This window comes from Mytilus edulis, chromosome 12, assembly GCF_963676685.1.
Source record: "Mytilus edulis chromosome 12, xbMytEdul2.2, whole genome shotgun sequence".
Classification (NCBI taxonomy): domain Eukaryota; kingdom Metazoa; phylum Mollusca; class Bivalvia; order Mytilida; family Mytilidae; genus Mytilus; species Mytilus edulis.
In genome coordinates this window covers 24,027,480-24,040,552 of record NC_092355.1, presented here as the reverse complement: position 1 = coordinate 24,040,552, position 13,073 = coordinate 24,027,480, and the positions used below count along the sequence as shown (strand labels likewise).

The 13,073-nt window shown below is 32.1% G+C and overlaps 1 protein-coding gene across 1 annotated transcript in view; it reads left to right on the top strand.

Annotated features, from left to right (window-relative positions):
- Positions 1-13,036, top strand: part of LOC139497520 (adhesive plaque matrix protein 2-like) — a 32,228-nt gene extending 19,192 nt beyond the window's left edge. Inside the window, exons 10-13 of the mRNA XM_071285747.1 lie at positions 1,133-1,224; positions 6,876-7,002; positions 8,184-8,341; positions 12,953-13,036. Of these exons, the coding sequence (XP_071141848.1) occupies positions 1,133-1,224; positions 6,876-7,002; positions 8,184-8,341; positions 12,953-13,036 (461 nt within the window). The remainder of the gene's footprint in view (positions 1-1,132; positions 1,225-6,875; positions 7,003-8,183; positions 8,342-12,952) is intronic.
- Positions 13,037-13,073: the final 37 nt, after the last annotated feature.

The following is a 13,073-nucleotide window of genomic DNA, read 5'->3' as shown; positions in this document are numbered from 1 at the left end:
AATATTATATTTAATCTGTCCTATTCGATGAAACTAGGTAATTGTTTTAGTGAATACAGTGAAACCTGTTTAAACCGAACCTCTTCTGGACTTAAGATTTTGTTCGGTTTTGGCCAATATTCGGTTTTACTAGGTTCACAACTACAAATTGATATGGCAGTGCTTAAGAACATGTTTGGTATATACAGGATTTCGGTTTATGCAGGATTCGGTTTAGCCAGGTTTCACTGTATCAGTATGAGTACTGTTTAAATATCATTAAAGGTAACTCCTATTTTAACTCGGCCATTTAAGGAAATAAGGTTTGTATATTCTATTTTATTTTTGGGGGGAGGAGTTTTCGGCGGTCTGTAAGTCAAAAACAATTCTAATACAAACTTATGTTTGTATAAAAGACCTCTTCACAAAAAGGGCTCATCAAATCACCTCGCCATTTCGGAAAGGGGATTGTTAAGACCCTTTCTTTTTTGGTATCTTTGCGAATCTAGTTTACGTTTCTTTGTACTTTACTTTTTACATAATATACAATAACAAACAAAATTTTATTGAATATTTATTTAGTGACGCCATGTAGCAGCACTCCCTGTGCGAATAATGGTATATGCACAGTTAATGGATCGGTGTACACGTGTACATGTATTAATGGATTAACCGGACGGTATTGCACAGGTATTGATAAAGCATAATTTGTGCCATCTCTATCTAAATTTAAACCTTAGGATTTTTTTTTATCATTCTTTTTTAAAATCCTAGGTTATTCTCGTTAACAATGATAAACTTTTTAGCATGGTCCTTACTTCTTTTCTTTATTTTTTGTTAATCTTTATTCAATAATTCTTTCATCGACGTATTATTTTCTAAAATATTTACTCGTTTCATTCGATTTTGACCAGCTTGTTTTATTCATTGATATATCAATTTGATTTTTTTTACCTTTAATTTAAAATTAAACAAAAAGCATACATGTTTCAAAGGTAGTGTCACAAATACTATTTTTGATTCTGTTCTTCACATTTGTATGAGGGATTTTATCGTTCTTGAAATCATGCACATTGTAATTTATGCGGTAAACTGTATATTCTTTATCAATGCTTATATTTCTAATGTATCACTGACATCATTATTTTTATAGATTACAAATGCGATGCTGAACTCATTAATGACCCTAACTGTTTTCTTGAACAAGATGTATGGAGTGACGATAAAGACTGGATCCGATGGTGGGTAAGTTTTTAAAAACAACATTCATATCTCATTACACTAAAAATAAAACGTTACCGTAACTAATACTTTTAAGTAAAAAAATTATCATATATGAAAACGTTATTTTAATCTTTTGAATTTGATATCAATGATTTTGTATCTATATTAGCTTTAATTTCAACAAGGGGTTTAAACGTTGATGACAAGATATAATGTGAGCGCATCTCGTGAATCTTCGTATTGGTTGTAACGGTCTTTCATGTTTTTCCTATGATGCGTTATCTCTGTTTCTACATTTTTTTAGACTGCATCAACATTAAAGCCTTTACATTAAAGAGGGGTGAAAGATACTAGAGGGACATACAAACACATTGATTGATAATAAACTGACGCCGCAATGGCTAAAAAAAGAAAAAGACAAACAGAAAAACGAAAGTAAATAAGACTCAACATAGAAAACTAAAGACTAAGTAACACGAAGCCCACGGAAAACTGGGTATGATCTCAGGTGCCCCGGAAGGGTAAGCAGATCCTGCCCAACATGAAGCAACCGTTGCGTTACTAATGTTATTATAATTACATCCCCGGTAAATGGTCTAATTCGGTAAACTTATTCGTAAAAGTAGAACGGGATTGTAGTTACGACATTAGAAAAATATCCGTTATCATATATGAAACAGATTTTCCATAATGGTGAATCAACTCGTGATGGCATTCGTTAAATTTACGACAGAATGATTTCAACTTCACCATATGGACTTGGTTTAATAACTTCCTTTTTAGCAGCAACACTCTATCAAGATAACTATGATATGAAATGCAAGCCCTGGAACATCGAATCAATTCGGAGATATATACCCAGTATGCAGGCGTTGCTGGAATGTTGCTACATAGAAATGGAAAGTTCACAATTGGGAAGCTGAAATCATCTCTTTTGTCGTAAAGATTAGTTTTCAACCGACCCTCAATTTTTAGTTGTTAGTCAATATTTGAGTCAAACATAACTTACATAAGGGAGGTAACGATTCTCTCAAGTGTACCATTGACCTCTTTTGACTCCTTAGCATGTACTTAACTAATTTTTTTTTTATATAAAGAAGATATGATTTGTTTGCATATAATATGCTTGATTTACTGGTAAACATTTTTGTGTGGTGACTTAAACGATAAAATTAAATTTTTAATGCACCCACCTAACAAACAGCTAAATTATATAATCGTATTGACTTTTGTGCAATTTCCGTCAAATCAATATCAAGTTCAAGGACGATAAAGTGCATATTTTCCAAGATGTCAGCTGTAGTATATTATGACTTCTATATAATAAATTCACGTATGCAAACAATATAAACTTTTAGCACATAGATTAACAGTCATTAATCAAATCATTTTTAGCTCACCTGGCCCAGGCGTCCGTCGTCGTTAACTTTTACAAAAATCTTCTCCTCTGAAACTACAGTGCCAAATTTAACCAAACTTGGCCACAATTATCATTGGAGTATCTTGTTTAAAAAATGTGTCCGGTGACCCGCCAACCAATCAAGATGGCCGCCATGGCTTAAAATAGAACATAGGGGTAAAATGTAGATTTTAGCTTATAACTCTGAAACCAAAGCATTTAGAGTAAATCTGACAGGGGTTAAATTGTTTATCGAGTCAATATCTATTTGCCCTGAAATTTTTAGATGAATCGGACAACCGGTTGTTGGGTTGATGCCCCTGAATTGGTAATTTTAAAGAAATTTTGTCGTTTTTGATTATTATCTTGAATACTTTTATAGATAGAGTTGAACTGTAAACAGCAATAATGTTCAGCAAAGTAAGATCTACAAATAAGTCTCATAACCAAAATGGTCAGTTAACCCCTTAAGGAGTTATTGCCCTTTATAATAATGTTTTACCAATTTTTCATAAATTTTTGTAACCTTTTGCAAAAATCTTCTACTCTGAAACCACAATGCGAATTTAACCAAACCTGGCCACTATTTAAAAAATGTGTGCGGTGCCCCAGCCAACCAACCAAGATGGCCGGTATGTCTAAAAATAGAACAATGGGGTAAAATGTAGATTTTAGCTTATAACTCTGAAACCAAAGCATTTAGAGTAAATCTGACAGGGGTTAAATTGTTTATCGAGTTAATATCTATTTGCCCTGAAATTTTCAGATGAATTGAGCAACCGGTTTTTGGGTCACATCAACTCTTACAGTTGCCCAAAATACCATAATCTGCTGAAGCATAGCTTTTAAGCTCTTTTTTTTCTAAACATTTAATGTGGTCAATAAAAGATTAAGCAAACTAATTCTCAAGAAGTTGAAAAATTTAAAATAAAAATGTATGTGCCAGCATCATACTATTGCTTGAAATACAGGGGTCGAAAATGCGAGATTGCAATCTGCATTGTAACTACCAGACTGAAACATACATCTTTCGACATTTTCTAAATGTTTGATTTGCAGTTTCATTATACATGTAAGCATGGATGTAGTGAAAGAGGCCTTTTATTATGCACCACCTACGATAGTAGAGGAGCATTATGTTTTCTGGTCAGTGCGTCCGTTCGTCCGTCTGTCCCGCTTCAGGTTAAAGTTTTTGATGAAGTTGGAGTCCAATCAACTTCAAACTTATTATACATGTTCTTTATGATATGATCTTTCTAATTTTAATGCCAAATAAGAGTTTTTACCCTAATTTCACGGTCCACTGAACATAGAAAATGATAGTTTATTTTATATGAACCATAAAAAATGAATTGAAAATTAAGACAAAAATAAATGAAAAATAGCTTGATGAAAATTGAAATTTAAAAAAAAAATCGAAAAGCAGTAAACGCATTATTAAACCCGTCTTCTTGAATGCTTTACTTGCATTGATTATTGTTTAAATGCATAAATTCATCAACAAAGAATAATTTTGAAGAACAAATACCATTATTGCGCAACGAGTCTAGTTAAATCCTGAATAGCTTGGTTGACTTGTTCATTTTTTATACGAGGCTGAATCGTGCAAGATCTTCTGATGACGACTGAAAATAAGCTATCATTATCTTGAAATTTCACTTTTCACTATATAGATAATGTCCTCTCACTTAATTGTGCAAAGCTTGTAACAATGTTGAACGCATATTTTCCATTAAAATTCATAATTCAAAATTCAACAGATACAGTAAACTCTATCACATATCTTGAAATCGACGATGAGAGTCGGTTGAGAACAAATTTTACAACGAAAGAGTTGATTTCAGTAACCCAATTGTAAACTTTTCATTTCTATGTAGCACCATCACAGCAACGTTTGCATATCTATACTACTCAAGGTAAATATCGATTTCATTGAGCCGCAACACCTCTGAAACCATACGAAGTCGGACATATTTATATGACGTATAAATGTAGTGTTCTGTATTTCCTAAGTTTGTCTTTGCAAGCTCAATCGACGTACTGCCCACGAAATTAAAAACAAACTCTTTGTTCAAACACTTGTCCAATCATAACGCGATTTCGCGGCATCTTCCTGTAGAGTATAAATCTCCAAGTTGATACAATGTTCAAGAACATGCATTTACTTTCACGATTTTCTTGATAGTGGTTTTAAAACTGCTCACAATAAAGCTATTTAATAAAGGCAACTATATAGTATGCAACTATTCAATAGTCATAAATCTTTTTAACTGAAACAAATCAGGGTCAAAAATGAAAACCGATGGAAATGCATCAACTACATGTATAAGAGGAAAACAACGGAATAACAGAAACATTAAACTGCTAAAACAATAAACATCAAAGTACATAGAAACAGACTATTCGATAACAGTTACGAAATATTTGATTCGCCAGATGTCGACTGATAAGTTCCAATCGACGTAACCAAAATACCGTCATATCTGCCTTGAATGTCACCTAACGAATAAGGTTTGTCACCAAGTAAGGAATAACATGAGCCACGAGTTCACCTCAAATAGTTTTGTGGTTTGTGATACTAAATCTTTATTGTTGTATATGTTGTGATGTGAATACTTTGTATACTGTTGCTTGTCTTGTTCGTTTTTTACCCCGGCTTTCGTTTTCAAATTATGAGTATGATATCCTGTTGATATCTTTGGTCTCTCTGTAAGTAGTCAAAGTCTTAAAAATTGAAGTTAAATGTAACATGGTAACGATTTGGCCATAATATATTATCGTCAGTGAACTTGTTTTCACGGATATTTGTCTTATTTGCGTTTAATCTTCTTCACATTACTGTGAGGCGATTTTTTTGCCGATTTTCATTACTACAACCTAATGTCCCTAAAGTAAAATGATACCAAAGGGACAATCAATTACAAACAATGAATCAAAGAAACTTAAATAAAACCATGAACAAAATTAAATTAATTCCAAGAGACAAAAAAAAGTCCACAAAACACAGCACAGCATGAAAACGATCACTGCATAAAACAGCGAATGATTTTATGGGGTCAGGAAGCGTATTTTATCCTTTTTCATTTATAAATAACACAACTGCCTAGAATGTTTGACAGACCCAAATACCTGCATTTGTATTTTAAAAGGTTATGCTGAAAACACTCAAAGCATCTTTCATTCGAATAAGGGTTAGCACGTTTTTAAACATGATAAAAAGCTGCAGCATTATATTTAATTCGTTCACATCCCGGTTTAGACAACCAAGTGTTTTAAATGATGGTAACTTATTTCAATGTTGCCCACGATTAAGTCTCAAATTCGTGTTTGCATTTTAACATGATTACAAAAAAGTAAATAAGTTTTAAAAAAGTCGAAAAAAAATCCCATATTTTTACCTCAATAATACCCCTTCTTTTATTATGGAAAATCATTCTCCTCCCTGATATTGACAATTAGCGATGTGTTATCTTAACATAGAATAATAAAATGATTGCAGATGGCAGATTTTTAGGCAAATGCAAACACTTCAATAGAAGGCTGTTCTATGAACACTAGTTAATAATTGCATCTAAAAATTATAAAACAAATATTCCATGAAACATATACATTTATCTATTTTTAAAGCATACACATATCGATCCCCCAGATATATTTTGCTTTTGAAACATTTTTTTCATTTTTTAGGATTTGTTATGTCTTTCAATTTTCGGGAAATTATGAAAGTATTCTCTTATTTTTTTATTGATTTGGATAATGTATCATGTTATATAAAGTTTATATGATTTTTTTTGAAAACTTTATTGTACAAGAATAAGAAAATGGCTTTTTGTTTATTAATTGCAAAACAAAATGGATGTTTATGCAGGACCTTTGACCTTGATTTAACAGAAAATGCACCGTACAATTTTGTTTACGACCGGGCAAAACAGAAATTACAGATCATAAGTTTTAGAATGATACATGATATAGTCTAGTATTAGTTGGGTGCATAAAAGTCGTCAAATAGATGTCTTTTTTTAAATATGTCACTTGCCTATTAGTTCTGTACCGTATTGATCATGATGAATATATATTTTAATTTCTATTGAAAAGACGAAACAAAACCTCATTAAATTATACATGTTATTATTCGAATAGTAAAACAATTAACAACTAAAATGCCATTACCATTTAACTTACAACCTGGTTTCAACAATCACTTAGCCATAAGTTGCTAGTTTCCTAGAAAGGGGGTTAATTGAAAGTGATGATTAATAATTTTTTGTTGTAGAATGATACGCCTACAATATTTACTGGTCCTTCTTGGGCTGCTGAAGGCAATTTTTACTTCTTTTTTGATAGCAGTGGCTTTTTACCATTTGCAACAGCAAGATTTGTTTCAAAAACCTTGGCAACAGGTACAGGTCCTTTTTTATATTATAATACTTATGCATATTATATAGATAGTATAAAAAAGAAGATGTGGTATGATTGCCAATGAGACAACTATCCACAAAAGACCAAAATGACACAGACATTAACAACTATAGGTCACCGCACGGCCTTCAAAAATTAGCAAAGGCCATACCGCATAGTCAGCTATAAAAGGCCCCGATAAGACAATGTAAAACAATTCAAACGAGAAAATTAACGGCCTTATTTATGTAAAAAAAAAATATGTAACACATAAACAAACGACAACCATTGAATTACAGGCTCCTGACTTGGGACAGGCACATACATGTACATAAATAATGTGGCGGGGTTAAACATGTTAGCGGGATCCCAACCCTCCTCCTAACCTGGGACAGTGGTATAACAGTACAACATAAGAACGAACTATAAAAATCAGTTGAAAAAGGCTTAACTCATCAGATGGACAAAAATACAAGTGGACGTGGTCCGGTACTTATAAATTCCGACACAAAAAGACATAGATGTCATGTATGTATACATGAATTAAAAGGCTGACAATAGTTAATCAATAAATTGCATTGTAAGCTTTGAATATAATTTAGAATAAAGCAAAGTTCATTTTAAACCAACGTTACGTGTACTAGTATTCAAATTGAAGAATGGTGAAGTACAGACTGTTAACATTTGGTACAGGTTTGCATGCGCTGCCACGCGTGTTAGTTTTATGTTATATATAAAATTTTACTCTTCTATTACACATGTTATATGATTTGAATTCTGAATTTTATCAATTTAATTTATTTCCTTAGCGTAGAACGTTTACTTATAAAAAGGATAGTTGCTTAATCCAATCAAGGGATGTTTTTGTTTTACAAGTTTGTTCATATAATTAGTCATAACTAAATTGGGAAATTAGTTTCATGTTATAATAATTTAATTATGGATGTAAAGTATCTTCTGATTGGCTGACAGACTAATTTCAAAGAAATAATTTGGTCATGTGACCATGACATCATTAACGGTTTTTCGTTATTTACTCACGCTTAAAATGGAATCTATTTAGAATAAACCTCTTCGCGGGTTATTTAGTGGGCACAACATTTTTGATGTTATTTCTTCATAGACAGAACAAATAATACAGTCATTCCTTAAATTAATTAAATTGCACCTTAATATATTGCAGGTTATAACAAATGTTTGTCATTTAACTACCACATGTATGGATCAACGATGGGAAATTTAACAGTATATGAGAATACTACAACTTTATGGAAAAGGTCTGGTAATCAACACAATTCGTGGAAATTTCAACAAATAGATATTGATTCCTCTATTTCAAGGGTATGATTCCTTATTTATCCAAATGAACATCGAATAATAATAAAAGCGAAATTGACGTATTGTTTATACACCTAACTATTGTATATTGAAGCTGATAAATAAACTCAACATAGATCGATACCAGGATTGAAATCTATTAGTGGTGCCTGTCGGGCACTTGGTCTATAAAAGACTCATCAGTGACAATCGAATCACTGAAATAGCAAACTTCATGTTCATATTTGTAAAGTTGACGTCATCTCAATTTCGAAAAAGTTTGAACGCCGTCACAGTTAGTTGGAGTGTTCTAGAATTTTTTTAAGGAAATGTCCACGCAAAGGTACAAATTGTCTTATCTATAATTCCTCCTTTGTATCGATGATGATTCAATTTGTATCTACAATGCATGTACCACCAGTGGAGTACCCATCCGTCTCACCTGATATAACCCAGTTTTGTGTTTGTTTATCAGCATCCAGTTTTCTGCGTAATGTTTTGTTTGTAAACTATTGATATTTTTTGTCGTTTTCCTCTTATCCCTGAAATTGTCTGTTTCAGTGCATAATTTCGAATGAAAAGTGCCAAATAAGACTATTGTAAAGACAAGAGACTGTATCAGAAAAGTTTCGTATTTTTTTATTTAAACCTCATTTATATCATATATACATTCAATTTGGTAATATTGCAAATGAGACAAATCTCCAAGAGAGATCAAACGACAAACGTGGAATTAACGCCCTAATTCTTTTCAAAATAATTAACGAAGATCAAATATGTAATACAGCAACATACGACAACCTCTGCATTACTGGATCCTGAACTTTGACGGGCACATACAGAATTTGGCGCAGTTGAACTAGTTTGAAGGTGTCCACCCTCTCCTAACCTTATTATATTTTCTAAAGCTAGGCATTCACTTATATCAATTATTATTTTGTATGTTCATTCAAATTTAAAAGTTGCACATTAAACAAGCGACAATTTACAATTTGGACCAATGACCATCTTTTTAAATTGTACGAAGATACTGTATTATTAGCCAAACAGAAAATTAATTACGCAAGAGGGTGCAATATCACAAATAGCAAATTCAACAACAAAATAAAAAGCAAATATATGTAAACGAGAAGGTTTAACACTTTGACATATGTAAAATTAAAAAAAATTCTGATTTTAACAAAATCGGTGCGATAATAAACATGACGGTCTATATATTAAAAAGAAACTTGTACCGATATTTCAAGCAGAACAAACTGCAGTTGAGATGAAACAAATAATAAAAAATTAAAAACAGAGTGTTCATCAGAAAACTGTTGCGTATAACTTTACGCAAGAGTTTATCCCTTAGATCATGATTGTTATAGGCTATGAGACTGATGCCCCTTTAGAAACATCGCAAATGTTGAATATGTTTTTGAAGAATTGGACCGCTAAGGAATCAGTTATAAAGCTTTGGACTGAATCATTATTTCGATTTTATATAACGAAGTATAACATTTATTTTGTCGGCATGCAAATTGTGTCGTAAGTACAACGTATGGATATATTTATCTTATTAACTTCAATAAACACCGATTTCAGGCTTGCTATTTCTTATTTTACAAACCTACTCGTGCATTTTTCTTTGTTATTCAACGCAAAATAATTTTCTAAGAAACCTGGGACGATCTCATTTCACAAAGGATTTCTATTGTCTACGTATTGTACCTCAAACTTATTTACCCGATGTAGGTCTTTAAGTTGAGGTTTAATTTACTTAAAGTTAATCGGGCATGACTAATTAGATACACCCTCTTAAAACCAGGGGGTCCGAAATAGGATCGGAAAAAACACCCAGCAAAATACCTTAATTTACAATTGAAGAATTTGTTTGATTCAAAGTGCTTTTGGTTGCTTAAATATCCCCGATCAATAATCAGGCGGTATTTTGTGGAAATAATAACCTGTCCCGAACCAGGAGATGTTGGCTGCAATAGGAATTTATTTATAAAAAAGTCTATATCTCATTTACTTATAGTGGCCGTTATAGATTTGATCGGACAAAGCTGCGTATTTATATAACCAATAAGCCAAACGAACACACCCATTTAGCAAGGTATACTGTGGGACGTGAGAGGTCCAGAGATGTCAATATTTCTATACCCAAGCGAATCATTTGGTTTTGAATAAAAAGAGATAAAGGTATTAATACAATAATGCGACAGCAACCCAAAGACACAGATAAATAAAAATATTTAGAATCAACATTCGGTCCTTTTTTTTATAGAAAGATGCGTATACAGAATAATAAGCTCAAAACCGACCCATGACTAAATAATAGTTATACGGAGTTAATTAAATAATAGTTTCCGTCAAATATTATATATATTCGAAAAGGCACATTTGATTTAATATTATTTACCGTCAAAGATATCCCAACAATCACAAGTGTTTGGTTGAAAAATTTCCCCTGCCATATTTTAATTTTGATCGGTGAAAATTTAAGAAGTTGTAATATAAACCAGTAAAAGAAAAACACTTCACTGTACAATATAACGGTAAAATAAATCATGATAGTGGATGACGACCAGCGGCAAATAAAATTAATATTTAGGACGATTAGATGTAAATAAAATAAGAGTATTAACCCCGTGTTTTACCAGACTGACAAGCTGAGTCGGTTTTTTTTTATTGTGTAAGTTCACAAGATATTATTTCGCAGGAAGAAAAGTCACGCGACCCGGACACATTTCCGACTCTTAGCCGGTCAGTCTTTAACGTCTTTGTTTGCCCCGTTTTTTTTTAACAAATAACCTCCCGCTCTCGAGGCGAACACCCCACACGAGACCAACCAGGAGAGCGGTAGTGATCGGTAGTACAGAATATCATACCAAAAACTTAAGTACAATACACAATACAGTTTCACAAAATTCTCACAGTTACTAAAGCGAGCTAAAAGTATATATCTAACCGAAATTGGATGCGTGAAATGATATTGTAAACTACACGTTAACATGGATGATCGACTTCAGGGTAGATTTGATCGATCAACGCTCTCGGAAAATTAAAAACTCTTACTACTATAATTCGAGTGGTCCGAATATTGCCAGCTGTTTCAAGTCTAAATTACTGTCCTTATTCAATATACCCTCATTTTCCAGTGGTATTCTAAAGTTTAACGCCAAACCTCACTGTCGACCTCCTATTGCACGACCTACCTATTGTATTCAAAATTTATGTGTTATAGTCATGAACATGCATGAAATATTTGCTACTGGACGTAAAGCAAACAACAATCAATCAACTTAATTGATTTCTCTGTACTAGTACTTAGCACACAAAGACAAGATCTTGTAAAATGCTATAATTTACAATTTTCATTTAAATTTTTATATTTTGTTTTTTTTCGGGGGGGGGGGGGTCTTTTCAGTTTATCACATAACTGACTGCTTATTAAAAAGTTTTTAATATTTTTTACTATGGTTCTTATCTTCTGTTTTAATACGATTTATAACATATGATTTTTTTTTGTCAGGTAAAGATAAAACTAAGAAAGATAAAGTTTTTTTCAGGTGTTTTTGCTTCATTTAGACATGAAAAGGTAATAACGGAGGACTAGATAAAAGAGATTGTTTTCATATAATGCATTGAACTTTCAAATATATCTCACCTCTCGCGTTTTGATCGGGCCAGTGAAACCTTAGCTAGTTTAATACGGTTTTTTTCATTGAAGTTTGCATGCATAGTTTTTATTTTTTTTAAAACACAAATATAGCAATAACTATTAATTAATTGGACTTAATAAACAAAACTTATTATTTTGCATTCGCATGTAACGTAATGAAGAACATTACCAAATCAGAAACAAAAGGAACATTTACCGGATGAATATTGTGAAGGACCTTATGCATCTAGGTCTGCCCGATTAGATGTTCCGAAACAAGCAGTTTAAAAAGCTAATTGTTGGAAGAGTTTACTTACTGTTTTCTTAGGTCTGATCTTTACGAATCTATTTCATGATTACTGACAGATCAAAAACATCAAGTATATATAGCATGAAGTTGGTGGGCATAATATTCATTGGTCAGTTATAAATGAGGTCTGTATGGGGTTTTGATTACCTGATTTATTAATCGTTATTTTGAAAAGTTGGCTAAAACAATATAAATGTACCCCCTAATTTTGTAAAACTATTATTTAGTGTTATTTAGATGCTATTTTTTTTTTATCATAAATAAATAATTATATGATGTAATGCCATTAAATCGGCCCGTTTGCATTTTAATTTGGTAACTGTTAATTGTATATATCAGTCTGAGTACTGTTTATCATTTTAGTTGAACATAATTAGACTCGTCCAGTTCAGGGGAATTAGGTTTCAGCATGTGCTTTTTATGTACTTTTCTTATATATTTTGACGGTTTGTAAGTCAGTAAAAGTTCAATGATTAAGTTAATATTGACATTAAAAGACCTCCTCACAAAAAGGGCTGTTCTAATCACCTCGCCCTTCGGGCTCGGGGATCTGAACACCCCTTTTGGTTCGGAGGTCTTTTAATATCAATATTAACTTATCATTGAACTTTTACTATTACTAATCTTTAATTATTATAGTTGAGCTTTATTTTATTTTTAAGTGTACTTTGTCTTACAGATAACTTTTGAAGCTCGAAGAGGATCTGGTATATACAGTGACATTGCTATTGACAATATAACGATTACAAGGAATGCATGTTGAAAACTATACAAATGATCTTGCTAGTTAGTAATGTAAT